The following is an 18,221-nucleotide window of genomic DNA, read 5'->3' on the forward strand; positions in this document are numbered from 1 at the left end:
GGCTGTTCATCGTGTGACAGTGACATTTTTTTCCCCTAGAGTTCTTAACTTTCCTTATCGATGTCACACAGCGTGGATTTCTGCATTTTGTTCTTCTGTTACAGTAGACAGTTTTCAGGTGTCTGTCTGCTTCTTAAATCGTCTCTGACCGAATTCATTCTCAGGTAGCTGGCTTAGGAGCTGCTGGTGAGCAGCCACATACCGTAAACTGACTTTCAAAGGGAGGGAAGTAGGACTTGCTTTAATGTAGCAATCTCCGCACTCAGTGCCTGTGTCTGATCTTCTGCCATGGCTCGTTCTAAAACCCCGCTCGTCTCTCCAAGGAGCCCAGACAGAACAAGTTTTTACAAGTGCACCTCGAAAGTACATTGAGAGAAAACCAGAATTTATATACCCTATCATGGAGGAAATAAGGTCATTCTTAAAAGAGTAGTAATTGCCCACAATTTACTTGAAAAGTCACTTTCTTCCCAAATTAGTGTTTGCTGTGTGCCACCCTGAGGTCTCAGTGGCTCCACAGCCCGTCAGAAGCCATGAAAGGAACGAACAAGAACGGCACGGACAGGCTGAGGAATTTGCTTAGGCTGGCATAACTCACATCCACACTGGGGTCCTTTACACTTCACGTTTGAGTTCTTGCTAAAATAACCCAGCTCAACTAGATCTTTGTTTCACTCCGTCTGTCATGTGGAAGCTTGTCATTTGGAAGACTTCGTGGATGCATTTCCCACACAAAACTTTATAAATCAAGTTTGGTCTGACACACTCCTGGAAACCAGAAATTCTTAAATTGGAATCCTGGTTTTAGACTTGAGTCCTCGCGTGGCCTGGGGCGAGTCATTTAGCGCCTCACCTCCCTTCTTGCCATCTATAAAGGATAAATACTTGTGTCTCAGGGATGTTGAAAGGATTAATTAGTTCGTCTGTAAAGCACTTTGAAGATGAAAAGTACTTTAAAAGTGCTTCTTAATAACATTATTGCTTAGAAAAGAGTGCTACTTTTATGTTAACCACTTCACGTCTCAAGTTATATAAAGAAGGCATGTTCGTTACATTAGTAGTCATAAACTGGAGATAAATCTCTCATGGTGCGAGCATCAAATATTTCCTGCAGAATTTCAAAGGGGCATCACTTTATCTTGGGGGGCCATTTAGGAGCAGCTTTCTGCTCAGTAATTAGTTATGAAGATCGTATTTCAGGCAAAAGCAAACCCTTCACCCAATTCAGCCATTTTTAAATTCAGGTTTTTTACAGGTTAACTCGAAAGGGGTACACTCCACTCTAGTTGGTACAAGGAGGATTGGAAAGGGGAGCGTGTTAACGTTTTTGTGGAAGAGGGGACAGGAAAGAAGAGAGAACCGTATTCTTTCCCTCTTGCTTCCTCGGCCCCATCCTCCCGTTTCCATCATGGGCACCCGTGGGTTCTCCAAGCGTTAGAGCTCACATGGAAACTCACTGCGAGTCTTTGTCTTGAAGCTTAATTCCATTTTTTCCCTCCAAACCCAGTTCACAGAAAGGGCCACTGTTCTGATTTTATACTAAAACATTACTATTGTGACATGCAGTGAAGGGTCACGTGTACAAGATACAGACTGAACGTCTTGGTTGTAAAGCCAGGTAGGGTGGTGTTACTGGTTCAGATGGCACAGCAGACCACGGCGGGGGCACAGAGACCCTAGAAAGGTGTGGAAAACGTGATCAAGAAATGCGATGAAATTTACGAATGGGGTAAAGTATGATGGGACGAGTAATTCAAGTAAGAAAGTGGAAGGAAAAGGCACCGAGAGAAGGAACAGTGCGTGAACAGAACTGAATCGGATAGAATTTTACCCGTGGTGCTTTCGTTTGCTGTCTGTGGTCAGGCGGACTCATGTTTGGGGGTTCGTGCTGTGGGTGGTGAGTGTCGCCCCGGGAGCTGAGGGCGGGTGGAGAGAGCCTCCGGACTCGCTTGGCACCTCTCCCTGGCTTCACCCGGAAGACCTGCTCGGGGTCCGCTCCCTCGGAGAGGTGGCTGGGTTGCCGAAGCGTGAAGGGCTCTGCTGCCTGCCTGGTGTGGGGCTTAAATAGAAAAGGCTCCAGAAACATCTGTGCCACTGACCATTACGGTAAATTACAGGCTGCAGAGACGGTGCTCCTTGCCTGTCGCTTCAGAAGTGTGGTTTAGTGAGATCAGGAGCAGCCACAGAAAATATATGTGGAACCACCACTTAAGATACTAAGCGAGCGGGTGTTTTGGCAGCTCTTTTTACTGTGTGTCTGTCGAGTGTGAGCAGTGACTGTCGGCCCCGATTCGTTCCGCGATTGCGTTCGGTGAATGCCATTTTCTGGCTTCCCCGCGAGCGTAACAGATTTTCTTCATGTGAGCCATTCTAATTAAAACTTGTTTCGAATGCTAAATCAAAACATACTGCTAATTAATGTGTCGTTCTCTTAAATCTCCTCCAGTAAAACGCTTGAAGATCGTTTGAAACTTGAAGCAAAAAATGGCACGGTGAGCATAGCAGATACCACAGTCGGCAGCAAACAGTTGACATTCACGTTAAAGAGGGTGAGTTTTCTAACGTGATTTTGTGAGTCCAGTCGAGCCGTGCACTCGTCTGACCTCAGCACGGCCGCCCCAAGCTTTTCCCCTGTTGAGGAAGCTGTGTGCCTGTTCTAGCCCTTGTCCTGCAGCCAGAGCCCCTGCGGGGTCGGGAGCGAGCGCTCAGCTTGGCTGAGGCCGGAGCCAGAGCCGGGCTCTTGCTGTGCAGCGGAGACGGGACCTTCGTGCCCCGGAGCTGGTGCTGCTGGTGCGGAGCCGGCCGTGTGGTTTCTGGGTCACTGGGCCGCCTCTGGAGCGGCCTTGCCAAGAGAAAGTCCTGCCTGTCCAGGGCTTAGAGAACTCGTGGTAGAATGAAAATAAGATGCCTCTGAAGTTACTCATGTTTTGTGAAAAACCGAAGAAGCACAAAGAAGTACTTAACGTGTCCCCAAGGTTGAGTCAGGCAGAGGCTGTGAAACTAGATCAATTTATGTTTGATTTTGCCTGTTCATATCATTAGAGCAACAACATTTTAACTATTAAATCTCACTTTTAGGAATAATTAGGGATTTGTGTATTGTCTAATAAAAATCTCCTTTGATACTAGGTATGTGATTTATTTAGGTAAAATCTCAGGTATTTCCCAGGATTTTCATATATGCTTCTTCTTTTTTTTTTTTTTTTTAAGTAAACTCTACCCCCAACGTGGGGTTCAAACTCCCGACCCCACCGTCAGGAGTCACATGCTCTATCGACTGAGCTAGCCAGGCAACCTTAATAGATACTTTCTAATGTGTGACTAAAATGTAAGGGGAAAGTTTATGCTTTAGTATTATTTACAGTTGTATAGTGGCAAAACTAGGATTAGGTCCCAAATGCAGTTTTCAGGTTTCCTGTACTGCAGTTTCTCATCAGACCCATGGCCGGGTGTGGGGCTTACACATGTCCGCATCCCCCCCTTCTCTGGGCCAGGCTGCTGGCGACTGTGGGTCAGCAGCTGGAGCAGGACGGAGAAGCAGAAGGAAAGGAAACTTGGGAGATGAGCTGCCTGGACCCTCAGTCATATGGGATTGGGCACGTGGTGCTGACGTCGTCTGGTGCGGCCTTTCAGAGAGAGGCTGGCCAGAGTCCCTCTCTGGGTGGGGCTTTGTCTGCGGGACAGTCACTGCTGCTTACAGGCTCCTCTGGAGGCTCCTGCCTTTGTGGGGAAGGCCTGGCAGGGCTCTGCAAAACGTGCTGCTGGAGAGGGGGAGGTACTTCCGGGAGATGGCTCTCCCAGCAGACCGTGGGGAAATGCCTGGGACTAATGTCCACCCCGAAGATGCAGAAAAGTGCCTAAGCGACAAGCTCCAACACACCCTGTTCATCTTTATTTGGTACATCCTTTTCCAAAATTGTTTGGACAGGAAACACTTTGGGGGATACTTTTTAACATGAAGAAACAAAATATCAAATCACCGGTGTTTGTTGATCTTACGAGGGTCTTGACACCATAGTTTGGTGTGCTGGTATGCAGGTTTTCCGAGGATCCCGTTAACAAGTGATTGTCAGGTATCTGCTCTGGGGTGTGTGCTGCAGGGACACAGAACCACACAGGTTCTCAGTCTGTTGAAAGAGGGACACACCCAGTTAGGTCATTATGGTGGTGGCAGGTGCTCCAGCAGAGGACGGCGGGGGGGCTGTGAGAGCGTCCGGGGCCCGACCCGGACAGAGGGGCTAGGGAACGGGGAGTGATGTGCGGCTTGGGTCTCTAAGTTGAGCGAGAGCCCTGCGGGGTCAGGCAGGGTGCCAGGCGCAGGGTGCCGCTAAGGCAGCGCTCTTGCTTGAGGAAGGGGGAGGCCAGGCGTGCTCGAGGGTCCGACGAGAGCCTGTGTGTGTAAAACGAGCTCAAACGGAGGAGCGGCGTCGGATGCAGCCGGAACTGCGCAGCTCAGCCCTGGAGGGCCTTGTGAGCAGGCCACGGCACGCAATTACCCTTGATTCCGAGTAGAACCACGCGAAGCTGTTGAACAGTTTTAGTTAGCAGCAGATCGACCCTCTTTATTTCTAAAACCTGACGAGCTGTTGCGTAAGGAGTGGGCCGAAGGGGCCCGGAGCGGAGGCACTGGGGATGCACTAGGCAGGAGGGGACTGGATGGGATTTATTGGGGCTCTTGAAGGAGTAGTAATAATCAGAAAAAGAACTTAAGGCATTATTCAGAGTCCCAGTTTCAGAGCTTCCTAGAGGAAGGGGACTCATCGGCTTTGTGTCTTACAGATCGCTTTCCTTCCCCACTACTCCCTCGCCTCTCACCTCTTTGATTTCAAAATATTGAATAATACCTGCTGGAGGTGAATACAGAGACTTCTCCTTCAAGAGCAAGATACAAAGGACTATTGTAGGTGCACAGGGTAATATAGACCAGTGTAAAGCAGGCCTCATGGGTGTCTATAAGGCAATGCTTTTCAGCTTTTAAAACTTCTGCTCCATCAGTGCTTTCTCAGTTTACCTTTTGTGCAATTCCAGCAGCTGAGAATATTTTTTTGAGCTTTGCATTCAAGAGTTCGTACCCTTAGAACCATCAAAGGTGATTTTAAAACCAGGCAGCTCTGACCTCCGTGGTGGGTTCTGCATTGGCTCTCTCCTTTCTGAGAACTGCTGCTGACAGCCACGGAGCTTCCTTGGGGTGGAGGGTCCCCCCTCCCCCCCTCTCCCCTCCCCCTCCCCCCATGTCCCCTTCCTCCCCTCCCCCCCCACTCTGCCAGCGCGAGCATCAAGGTGGGAGGCATGCCCTCGGAGCCGTCAGCCCGCGAACCTGCGCGCTCGCTCCACCCGGGGGCCTGCAGGCCACTTGTCTGCTGAGCCCTTGTCCGGGGTTAACGGCAGCAAATCTCAGGCTTCTGAGGGGAGTTGGACTTTTTGGAAACCGCCAAAAATTCTTTGGAACCCGTTCCGGAGAATGATACTTAATCGTGGTGGGTTTTAATACACCTTCGGTACATGTAACTATTTGTGTGTGTGTTTGGGGCAACATAAATAAATTAATGTCTCTGGCTAATAAACGGCACAGCATTGTGGGAGTGGAGTCCAGGGGCCAGACTGCGTGGCCCGGGGCCCACAGCAGCTTTGCTCCCTCGGGTGTGATGGGGGTATTCTGATGGTTACAAAGGGGGGTGTTGGGGTTTTCTTTCTCTTTCTCTCTCATGTAATTTTCTCCTTTAGTCCGAACAACAGAAGAAGCAACAGGAGGCTGAGAAGCTGCACCGACAAGAAAGGAAAACCCTCCGTCGTTCAGCTGGTCACCTGAAGTCCAGACACAGACGCGGCCGGCCGTTTCATTGAATCTGGAAACCGGTCCTGCACGCGGCTCCGGAGGAGCGCCCAAACTGACCATCGCTTAGCACGTCGAACACAGAGGGACACACATTAACCGTTTGTGTAAATTCTTGGTACCTAGGCGAGGTAAAGGTTTGGCAGCTGTCGTCACGCCCTCTGCAGCAGACTTGGAAACCGCCCCCCTTCCCCGCACTGTCTGTAAGTTGTTGTCCCCATAAACATTGTCCGTTCCCCGCCCTCCCCCCCCAGTTTTAATCCAGTAAAGCCAGGTGTTGCTTTTCCATCTTGTGAAATGTGTAACATGGGATGGGAGGTTATCCTGTGCTAAAAATGCAGATCGACCATGTTCGGCACCGTTTCCTTTCAGTGCCTACTGTCCTTCACTGTTGACCCCCAGGAACCCCGTTCCTGTGTCGCCTGAGGTGTTCGTGTTGGCCGTGTTTGCATTTCTACATTAGTAGTTTGTGGCTTGTTTATGTGAGGGGGGGGGGCGGTTTAAAACATTTTATAAAAAGAATATAATTTTATGGTAATAATCCTAAAACAAAAATGGAAGCTACTGGTTATTCTCTTAACTTTTCACAAGATTAAATATAGATTTTCCTTTTTTTTTTTTTTTCTGTTTCTTAAAGTGCAATTTGAGATAAACTGGCTGGAGAAAACATTTATAAAAATAAATACTTTCATTTGAATAGCTTCTTTGAGAAAGATCCATGCTTTGAGTTAATTTGAAAATTGAATTTTGTTTCCCTAGTTCTCAGGTATTAACGTGATTTTGGAGGTGTGTTTCTTTAATCACAACTGGAACCAGGGCTCTTTGGCCTCTAACTGGAAATGCGGTAAGCACAAAGGGAGAATGTGCTGACAGGACTAGGCTGCAGGCTGTGTAACCGGCCTCATGGACACCCGGATCCGGGGCCCCAGATTCAGCCAGGTCTCTCTCCCCTTTTCTTCCTCCTGTCGCAGCGTTGTTCCTTAGCCCTTCAGCTCTCCCCTGCTGTCTTTCCTTGACGTCTTTCCTGTCCTGTCCCCGTCCTATCTCTGTTGCTTCTGTACAGACATGTGTCCACTTCTGAGGCCTGAGAGGTGCAGTCTGTTTCCAGAAAAAAAGATGTGTTTGTCTGTGGGTGTGTGTGTGTGTGCGTGTGTGTGCGTGTGTGTCCGGCGTGGGTGCGCTTTGTGTATATAGACAGACACCGTCACCAGAAAGAGGCTTGTTAACCTGGGCGCCCACCCAGCTTGTGGTCTGGGACAGAGGCGTCACCTGTTTCCATCCCTGGTGCCACCTGCTCTGCTTCTTCGGCTTCCTATCCCTGCACTCCTTTGATGAGCTGCCTCTTCCCAGAGGAAGGGGCCTCAGCCTTTCTGCACTTGCTTGTCTCTGTGTCCACGCTGATGGCTTCCCTAGAGAGGAGGATTTCAGAAGTTAAGGAAGGACACTGCTGGCTGGAGTTGTTCCCTAGGGGTGAGCGGTTGCGCTGCGGATTGTGTCCTGGGGTCAGGGCCTTTCCCACTCCTACCTGGCCTTCCCGGGCCTCTCTTTCCCTTCCCTGCCTTCTCGGGGGGCCTCCCTGTGGAGGGGGAGCCAGTAGGCTGCGGTGCTAACTAAACTCTCCCGGCCCAGGGTTTAATCCCAGCCCCGCTGCCCACCAGTTCTAGAGCCTTGACTGTTTGTTTAACCTCCTTGAGCGTCCGTTCCGCCAATAAAGTGAGCCCAAGACTTCATTTGTGTGAGAGTGAAACGAGGTACTTGGGTGGGGTGAGCATTGAGCATGGCGTGAGGCTCAGGAGTGTTGGTAAAGCTTGTCTGTCACCTGCCGCCCTTCCCTCACCTCAGCACACACCCCTCCGAACTCAGCGGATTTCTTAATACCGAGGTTTTTCTAGGGCACGGGTACCCATGGGCTTCTGTTCTGGGAGGTTCCTGAAAGGGCAGGTGGAGGACCTGAGCTGCATCTGTGATGGGCGACATTCAGGGAACACATAGTCAACGGAGCTGCACAGAAACCCGCTCCAGGCCCCAGGGCTCCCTTATCAGTGCCTTGTAACAGCCCCACCTCTTCAGGGTTGAGATTCTTCAAGTACCTGCTACAGTCCTCGCCTTTCTTTGAAGTACAGGTTGCATACTCTGTAGCTTGTTTGTTTGTAATGGATGACTTAGCAGCCTCGGGTGTGGGTCTCCAGACCAGGAAAGTACACGCAGGCGTTTGCGCCCGGCCCACGGCTGGGGGCTTGGTTTTCACAACAGGACGATCCCGGGGGCTCCTGAGTGATGGCTTCTCCCCTAATCCTGCTCCAGATCCCCCTCATTCCCTAATATCCCTAGCCTGATGCCTCAATATATTTTTAAACAACTATTTAAAAGAAAGTTGTTTTCAGCAGTCCAGGCAGTGAGCAGGGAAAGTGTCTGGGGTGTGCGGGGGGCATGACGGGACATCTAGGCTCTGGTTGGTTCTGCCCCTTAACCTGGGCGGTGAGGCACTCTCACGACTTGGACACCTTTCTGTGTGCATGTTATACTCCAATGAAGAATTCTTATTAGAAAAGAATTGGTCTATCAAAGTAACTTGTACCCATTATAACAACTTACTCCCATCTAACCCCCTGAGATAACTCCTAATAGTATGAGGTATATTTGTTCAAATATTTTTCTGTTTTATAAACAGCTATATATACATGTTTTAGTCATCCAATGGGGCTCTTCCTCAGCTAATTTTCTCAAGTGTGGACATACAGAGAGAGATGTACTTTGTTCTTTTGTATAAACTTCAGAGTGTTTTATTGCAGGGTTGATCCATAAGCAAACTCTTCCCCTATTGATGGTTATGCATAAAAATCCACAGAAAGAACCTTCTAAAAAGTCACATCTATAATAAGTATACCCCAACTTCCTTTTTGCTTCTTTTTTTTTTTTAAATGTTTATTTATTTTAGAGAGAGTACGCATGAGTGAGGGGAGGGACAGAGGGAAAGGAAGAGAGAAAATACTCAGACTCCCTACTGAGTGCAGAGCCCAATGCGGGACTCGATCCCAGGACCCTGAGACCATGACCCGAGCTGAAATCAAGAGTCGGATGCTTGACCGACTGAGCCACCCAGGCGCCCATAACCCAACTTATTTTTTAAATGGACATAGTAACTTTATGAAACACCTGTACGTAGCAAAGCAATCTAAATGTCATTTCCGTTTTTTCTTCTTTTTCTGTGTGTGGGATTTGAGAGAATTTCAAGTTTCTAGTTAGGATACAGTTTTAGCTTTATCCACCCTTTGTCAGAAGAGCAGAAGCAAATATCTTGTAACGTAATCGGACTAATCTTAATGACATTCTTTTCAGTACCATTTATGGAGTGTGTTATTTCGCCTGCAACTCTAATTATTAAAAAGTTCCTGGGATGCCTGGGGGGGCTTAGTGGGGTAAAGCATCTGCCTTCAGCCCAGGTCATGATCCCGGGGTCCTGGGATCAAGTCCCGCGTCAGGCTCCTTGTTCAGCGGGGGCCTGCTTCTCCCTCTGCCTGCTGCTCCCCCTGCTCGTGCTTGCTTGCTCGCTCTCTGACAAATAAATAAAATTGTCATCACTGCACTGACCTTGAAGCTTCTAGAACACTCCAGTCGTTCTCTTAAGCCAGGGCCTTTGCAGATGCATTTCCTCTGCTTGCAGTGTACTTCATCGGTCGGCTGTTGGCATGTCTGTCACACTTGAAGGTACAGCCACCTTGTGTAAAACAGTCATGCCCCTGCCCCCAGCACTCCCCGGGCCTTTACTGCAGCGGGTACCCGATACAGAGTGCTCATAAAAGACTTTTTTTTTTTTTTAAAGATTTTATTTATTTGCGAGAGAGAGAATGAGAGACAGAGAGCATGAGAGGGAGGAGGGTCAGGGGGAGAAGCAGACTCCCCGCCGAGCAGGGAGCCTGATGCGGGACTCAATCCCGGGACTCCAGGATCATGACCTGAGCCGAAGGCAGTTGCTTAACCAACTGAGCCACCTAGGCGCCCCAATAAAAGACTTTTTATTATGGAACATTTCAAACATACGCCAAGGAAGAAAACAGCTTCACCATCTCCTGTGTACCCATCACACGCTTCAGTAATTAACAACAAATCTTACCTTTTTCATCGTTACTCCTACCCATTGGCTCCATTACTTCGAAATATTTTGATTCCAGATATCATATTATTTTATCCATAAATACTCATACTGCCTTTTTTGTTTATTTATTGTTTGTCCCCCACCCCACACCAGAATGTAAACTCGGTAAGAATAGGGATTTCTTTTTTGTTTTGTTTTGTTCACTGTTGTACATCCAGCACCATGCCTGACACATAGTCGCTGTCTAATAAATTTGTATGAAATGAATAGTTGAGTTAGATGGAACTTTGGATTCAGTACCAGAGGGGCAATTCTCCCTTGACAAGAGCTGTTTCTGGGCTGGAAGGCCTCACTGGAGTAGCTCAGGACAGAATAGGGAAGAATGAATCAGAAGGAGGGATGGTAGACAACACTTGGTAGTTTCTGAATATAAGGGAGCAGAAAATAGGACCTGTGAGATCAAGAGAGGGTTTTCTTTAAAATAGAAATCCCAGCATGTCTGCATGTTGCTGGGAATCACCCAGGAAAAGGAAAAAGTGTTGGCGTTAGAGAGGACAATTACTGGAGTGATACCATAAGTAAGTGTAGTAGTTATCTATTGCTGCATAACAAGTTATCCCAAAACTTAGCAGCTTGAAATAACAGAGTTACCTAACAGCTTCAGTGGGTCAGGAATTCAGGAGCAGGCTAGCTGGGTGGTTCACATGCAGGGTCTCTCATGAGGGTACAATCAAGACATCAGCCAAGGCTACCTGGGCTGGAGGTGTGAGACCTGGGCTGGAGGACCCCCTTCCTCACTCAGACACACGGCTGCAGGCTGGAAGTCTCAGTTCGTTGCCACGTGGACCTCTCCATGGGGCTGCTGGAATATCCCCGTGACATGGCAGCTAATGTCCCCCAGAGGTATCCAAGGACGAGAGAGACCAAGATGGAAGCCACAGTGCTTCTTATCACCTTGTAGCAGAGGTCATACATCATCACCTGCCCTTTTTTTCCATTTGTTAGGATGGAGTCACCAAGTATAGCCTGTGCTCAGTGGGAGAGGAATTAGATGCCATCTTCCGAGTGGAAGGAGCATCAAATAGGGGGGCCAGGTGAAATAAATACAGGACACCTGGTGAGATTTGAATTTCAGATAAACATGTGACTTATCAGAGTGTGTTCTATATGTCGTATGGGCCATACTTACATTAAAAAATTGTTATTTATCCAAAATTCAAATTTAATGGATGACCTGTATTTTTATTGGCTAGATCAGGCAACCCTAGAAAGAATTTGTAGACGTAGTTTAGAATCAGCACAGTAGCAAAGGAGGGAACGGGTGCAGTATGCGGATCGAGGTAGTGACCTTCCACAGACACAGGGTGAGATTGTAAGGAGAGAAAAGGCAGAGTACTCGGGGATGTTCAGGGAGGTAGGTGATGGGTAGGCAGATAAGGAGCAGAAAACAGGTGGACATTCCCTTCTAATTGCTTCGGTTTCCTCCCTGAAATAAGAAGCAAGGTTATGAACCAAAGTGATCTCCCCTGCCCCACCCACTGCCCTTGTCCTGAATTTCTGTGCTTACACACCAGGCTCACTCTTTGATTCAGAGCCTTTGTTTCGCTTGAATCTCTTAACCTCCAGTGAACTGTCTGTCCTGATCCTTTTTATCCTTCCTACCTCTCCACCCCACCATCATTTTTGGAGAACACCTGATTGCTTCCTCAAAGTAATAAGACACAGGACCTCGAATTGAGAAGCGTGGGCACTGCTTTTTCCTTTCCCCTGGTTTTATTGCCTCTCTGGGTTTCCAAAATTCTACCTCAGTAGTTTTCAAATGTTTCTTTGCCCCATGGTAGGAAATATATTTGACATAGTGACTCAGAACACACGTATATCCAAAGTGTTATAAACTGTAACCCATAAAGCACGCTGGGATTTTTCTCTTCTATCCTATTGCAGTTCCTTCATCCTCCCCACCTCCACCCATGTAATAGGTTTACACCCATTAAATTGACTTCACAACCCACTAATGATGGATCCAGCCCCAAGTTGAAAATCCCTGCCTACCCTAGGAGGTGGGATTGTATTCTTGCACTACAGGAGCGTGGTGCAGAGCCCAGTGAAATTTGGTCTCCCAGAGGTGTACTTGTTGCTACAACGTGTAATTGTGATACATTGTGTAGTGAGACCTTTTGCTGGAGCTTCCATGAATTTTTTTTTTTTTTTTTACTAAACACACAAGATGAATATTTAACTCTTTTTCAAAGCTTTATCATCAGCATCATTTAAATGCTGCAAAAGAGATTTTTTTAAAGGTTTATTTGAGAGAGAGAGAGCCTCACAGATGGGGGAGGGAAGGGACTAGCAGAGGAGGAGGGACAGGGAGAGAGAATCTCCAGCAGACTCCCTGCTGAGCGTGGAGCCAGACACAGGGCTCAATCTCAGCACCCTGACATCATGACCTGAGCTGAAATCAGGAGTCCGGAGGCTCAACGAACTGAGCCACCCAGGCGCCCATAAATGCAAAGCAGATTTTATAGAAGAAAAGTTTTTGTGCTTTTATAAGAAAATGTGAGAGTTTATAGTTCTTAGGCAAATTTTCAATGCATTAAAAAATTAGGGGTTTTACTTGATTGATTTGGGTTTGGAAATGATTTTCAAACTTCACTTTACCTATGTAGCCATGAGACTGAAACAAAATTGTGGAGTTGACCATCTCATTGCTTTTGAGGAAATGTAGATGGCGGGGCTCACAGAACCATTTAACACTTTGTAACAGAGACCTGTTTCCATGTTAGATATTCAGTAGGAAACTTGTCTCTCTTTTGCATTTGAGAATACCAAAAGTGATGTATTTTAGTCCTAGAAAGTCCACAGTAAATGAATGGGTTGAGTCTTGGAGTGACTGAATTCTTTTCATACTTTGAAAGAGAAGAACAAAGCATTAGAAAACAGTATATATATGTAAATATAGATAAGTAGATACTTGATTATTTTTATTAACATCCCTAAAAAGGTTCCCATATCCAAGTTGGCATAATTTTTTTTCTCCTCCTTGGGAACATACGGAATTGTCTTATATTTGGAATTTTCTTCTATTCAGGCACAGATGATAACTTGATTTAGGATACTGTGCATCTTCTTGAACACGCATGGAAAATTCCAGTCCTAGCAGTTTTTATTCTTTTTTTTTCCCTAAAGATTTTATTTACTTATTTGACAGACACAGCGAGAGAGGGAACACAAGCAGGGGGAGTGGGAGAGGGAGAAGCAGGCTTCCCGCCGAGCAGGGAGCCCGATGTGGGGGCTCGATCCCAGGTCTCTGGGATCATGACCTGAGCCAAAGGCAGCCGCTTAATGACTGAGCCACCCAGGCGCCCAATTTTTATTCTTGAAAGGCAGTTTTTATGCCCGTGTGAATTTTCCTAAATTAATTAGTGCAATACAAAAGTCTAACAGTTATGTTTGAATGAACTATTTTGGGAATTAGGGTGCTGTCCCCTACTCAAAACATGTACCCTTCCCCATGTGTGAGCACATACTGGGCGGAGAAATTTGTTGGAAGCTATACCTCTGTCCCGCTCTCCTGACGCGGCATGGGGACCCATGATGGTGGTGGGTGCCAGAGGTGGAACTTGAAAGTCGTAGGGCCACATGCCTTCCTGTTGGGTGGGGGGTAGGCTGCCTGTATTTTTCTAGTAGCCTTAGGTTTCTTTCAGACCAGGACAGAATCTTGAGCCCCAGACTCAAGACTCATTCAGGTTCAGCCACAGCCCCTGCCTGCTTGGAGTTCCACCATCCTATCCCTGTGAACTCACTATCCCCTTCGTTTCTGTTTACACCCAGTGGCAAGTCATCTCTCTCCCGTTTCAGATGCTCCAAGTGTGAGTTCAAAACTGGGGAGTTGAAACCTTCCTCCCCACCCACCCCTTCTCGTTCTTCTCCCACCCCTGCTGGTTCTGAGTGCCTCCCCCCTCCTCCTCACGGCCCCAGGCCTTGTCTGCATCCCCCCACAGTCCCTCCTTCCTGCTGGAGCCCACCTTCCAGCCTCCACTCGAGGCCCGAGGACCGTAGTTCTCAGGTTGGAAGCTCATCTCCCGATTTTGCCAGATCTAAGACCAGGCTTCTCTGACGCTGCTTGACTCCTTTGTCACGTTGGACGCTGTCAGGCCCTTGGCCTCCTTGGTCTCTGCCGGCTCCTCAGCCTCACCACCCACCCAGGTGCTGACGTGCTCCAGGATTTCTTCTTTTTTTTTTTTTCAAAGATTTTATTTATTTATTTGAGACAGAGAGAATGAGAGAGAGAGAGCACATGAGAGGGGGGAGGGTCAGAGGGAGAAGCAGGCTCCCCGCCGAGCAGGGAGCCCAATGCGGGACTCGATCCAGGGACTCCAGGATCATGACCTGAGCCGAAGGCAGTCGCTTAACCGACTGAGCCACCCAGGCGCCCCTCCAGGATTTCTTCTTTGAACCCTTCATTCCCCCTCCTCGATCTCAGCTCCTCTGGATCATTGGATCACCTGTCCTGGGTGTTGCCGAGCCACCCACCAAACAGCTGCCCCTCTTGTCTGTGTGGGCCACTGGGACCTCAGGCTCAACGTGCCCCAAACCAGACTCATGGGCCCCACGCCCCACCCACCCAAATACATGTTCCTCCTCCTCATCCCTCCTCTTGGGTCACAAATCAAGGTTCATGTGGCTATTGACTGACTACTCCATGCCAGTGACCGAGCAGAGGGCCCTGGTCTGGAACACGCGGCTGGCTGTGGGGAGACGGGCAGTGCCCGCCAAGCATCCTGAGGGTGAGGCGACGACCAGGGCCGGGAGGGGGCCTGCTTCCCGCTGCGTTAACGAGGCCGTGTCAGAACAGGCCCATGAAGAAGTGAAGGACATCTCGGGGAGGAACATTCCAGGCAGAGATCCCGGAGAAGCCCCCGGAGGCCGGAGGCCTTGTGAAACGGTTTCTGATTCTGCAGATTTGGAACATGGCAGATGCGCTGATTTGGGCCCTGCTCTGAGAGGCACTGAGCCACAGCAGCGGCCCCCCGGGCGGCCGCACGGAGGGGCAGACCCTCGTGACCGAGGCGGGAGCAGCTTGGTGTCCGCTCGACCCCGTGTGGCCGCACCACCCCTGCGAACACCAGGCCGGTGCGCTGCCACCGAGGCCTGGCTCTACCACGCGGCGCCAGGGAAGCAGCACCCCCTGAGCTCCCGCCTCCCCTCTGCCCTGCTCCGTCCCTCCCTCAGCCCTGCGGCCTCCCCGCCAGGGCCTCCTCTGCACAGGGATGGCCGCAGAGCACGCTGTGGGAAACGGAGCCTTTCGTGAAGAAGGGCTCTCCAACCTGAGAATGGAGTCTGGTGAGTGGAGACAGCAGAAGGAAACCAGGGGGGCCTGGGTCGGGCCCAGACTTGCCTGGGGCTCAGCTGCCAGTCGGTGGCCAAGTCACTGAACCCGTCTGTGCCTTGGTGTCTGTGTCTGTAAAATGGGTTTAATAGTATCTGTCCCCTAAAGACTTCAGAGGATGTTTGTGAAGCTTAATGAGTGAGGTCCATTAAACCCCTCAGAAGAAAGGTGTAACTAAATACAAAGCACTATTGTAATTAGCTCTCAGGCTCTTTAAACCAGGTCGCATCTTGTTTTAAGAGAGTTACCGTGACGACGGGTTTGTTTGAAAAACACATAAAAAAGGTGTGGCCATAAATCTCAGAATAATAAGTAAATTTACTTTGCTGGTTTCTCTTGTAATAAAGAACCGTCTAGCTCCTGATCGAGAGGTTCGCGCCGCATGGGATGGAGACACAGTCGTGGCTCCCATAACGCTGATCCTATTAGGGTTCTCCAGACAACAGAACCCACAGGGGAGAAGAGGCGTGTGCAGAGATTTGCTGTGAGGGACTAGCTAAGATGGTGACGGAGGCTGACAAGTCCCTCGATCTGCTGTCAGCAGGCCGGGGCCCCCGGAGGGCCAGTGTGGTTCGTCCACATCCGAAGGCCTGAGAAACCGAAGACGCTGTAGTTGCTGCCAGAAAGCCAGCAGGCTGGAGAGTCAAGAAGAGCCAGAGAAGACCCGTGTCCTCGCGGTGCCATCAGGCAGGAGTCCCTCTTGCTCTGCCTTTCTCCTCTATCCAGGTCTTCACCTGATTGGACGAGGCCCACCCGCGTCGGGGTGGGCCATCTGCTTTACTCAGGCTTCCAACTAACATGTTAATCTCATCCAGAGACTCCCTCACAGACATACCCAGGATGTTTGACCAAATGTCTGGGCATCCAGGGGCCCAGTCACGTTGACACAGCACATTAACCAGCACAGTGGCATTCACCATGGCCTCACTGCGTGCCAGGCATGGAATTCAGCACACAGCGAGCTCTTGGTCCAACCTTGTTCAATGGATCAATGGATCAATGGACAGATGGGTGTGGGGAAGTTGCTGGATTCAGCCTCGTGCTTCATAGACCCTGGGCAGTATCTTGGGGCCCCGGCAAAGGTTTGGGAGCAGACGTTAATAAACTATTAGTTTCAGGTCGAAAGATGAGGCTACAAATGGGATGGAGGGGCCAGGGGGCAGACTCGGCTGAGAGCCATGGGCACCCAGCCAGTTTTCCCAGCAGAGGCTTCTTGCAGATGAGAAGCTGCCGGGGCAGCAGTGAGAGGCAGAAGACGAGGAGTGAGGAGAGGGAGAGACGGGCCAGCGGACTGGAGGAGGGGAGTGGGCATCCGGAGGTGGAGAGGGAGGGAGGCCTCGTCCTCAGGTTGGGCTCCTGGTCAACAGGGCCCGGCTGACAGGCTGCTCTCATGAACGGTAGATTGTGCCAGGCCTGTGGGCTTCTCTGCACCTAGGAGAGGCTATCCCTCTCAGCAGAGGGGGGATGGAGGGTGGATCTTCGAAGCATCATTTAAGAAATGTCTGCTGGGAAATAATTATTTCCCCTCGGGGTTTCACCTAGCAAGCAGGGTCACTGCCTTTCATGTAGTCAAGTGCAGCCCCACATGAAGAACACACAGCATCTTCTCCTTTCTTCATGGAGAGTCGGAGGCAGGATCTACGTTAGGTGAAAAGACTCAGGTATGGGGGTGAAAACTGGCCAGCTCGCCCTTGGCCTGGGGAGTTTCCAGGGGCTGCACCACCCAGGGGTTCTGTCCCTACCTCCTGGCTCTCTGTTCTTCAGTTTTTACTACTACTTCGTAGACCTCAGCTATTCCGTTCCCCAGGCCATCCATCCGCTTTACCCTTAACCTTCAAGGGAGCCACTTGCAGCCCCAGCAGGTAGGTCCCAGGAGGTCGGCCCTATCTGTTGGTTCTCAGCTGATGCAGACGAAGGGGGGGGGGCGTTGGAGGGGGGATACACCGTGAGCCTCTGCCCACTTCTGGCTCCTGGCCGGGACCTGGTGACCGAGGTGGCATCGGCCAAAGCCGGGGACAGCTCTCATTGTCCTGGAGCTGAGCGTGCCCTTCCAAAAAGGCCTGACTGGTCTGCCCCTTTGTGAATTTTAGCAAACAAGTGATAGAGTTCCTTCCCCCATTGCTGGTAACCATAGCAACGTCCTTCACAGGGACCATGCCCACCACCAGGCCTCCCACCTGCACACGCTCAGGGGCAATGACCAGATCTGCCTTTTACCATAGCTGCAAACTTGGAAATGTTACTAAAATTTCCTGGATTTCTCTGTCTGTAAAATGGGCGTGATTATTTCTACCTCACAAGGCTGTGGGGGCATTTAATGAGGTAAAGTGTGCAAAGAACCCAACAGTGCCTAGAAGATGGTAGGTTCCTGGTGAGTGTTCAACGTCACCCCCTCTCTGCCCAACATGGACCAGCTTTGCCACAGGTGTGGCCCTGCAGAGCGCCATTCTGCCCGCGGGACAGTCACCTGACTATGTGACAAGATGGCCCCCCCAGGGGGATCCTGCTCCAAATGAAGTCCCAAGCCCTATGTCAGGGAAGTGGGCTCCACGCTTGGGCCACAGGCACCAAAACCCTGGGAATAGGGCTCTAGGAGTCCTGGGGTCCCCTCCCCACTGCCTGACCCCATTTGTACCACCACCGGTTCATCAATTGAAGCCAAAATCTCCAGTAGAATGTCCCTCCCTCTTCCTGATACAACCTGCCAGATACATTCCATCTTTCCAGAGTCATCTCTTTGGATCAAGAACAGAGGAGACTTCCTGTCTGGCTCGGGCTGCCTGGTGGTCTGCCGGCGCCTTCCTTCCCTTCGCTCAGGATGCTACCAAGACCCCAGGTGGAAAAATCTCTTCTCCTTTCCCTGCAGTTTTCTGGATGAGAATAAACCCCAAGCTTTGAATGAA

General features: G+C 49.8%; 1 protein-coding gene across 4 annotated transcripts in view; it reads left to right on the forward strand.

The window, feature by feature from the left end:
- The window catches only part of NOL10 (nucleolar protein 10), a 96,281-nt gene extending 78,060 nt beyond the window's left edge, over nt 1-18,221 (forward strand). For 3 of the 4 annotated variants that reach the window (XM_045884077.3, XM_045884078.3, XM_064571817.1), the window contains 2 exons: nt 2,447-2,549; nt 5,725-18,221. In XM_045884077.3, the coding sequence (XP_045740033.1) occupies nt 2,447-2,549; nt 5,725-5,844 (223 nt within the window). In that variant the 3' untranslated portion in view covers nt 5,845-18,221. The remainder of the gene's footprint in view (nt 1-2,446; nt 2,550-5,724) is intronic. The other variant, XR_010405392.1, reaches the window with a different exon arrangement.

Source organism: Mirounga angustirostris, unplaced genomic scaffold (genome assembly GCF_029215605.1).
Source record: "Mirounga angustirostris isolate CCGP_5_RB_7025 unplaced genomic scaffold, mMirAng1.0.hap1 SCAF_10, whole genome shotgun sequence".
Taxonomy (NCBI): domain Eukaryota; kingdom Metazoa; phylum Chordata; class Mammalia; order Carnivora; family Phocidae; genus Mirounga; species Mirounga angustirostris.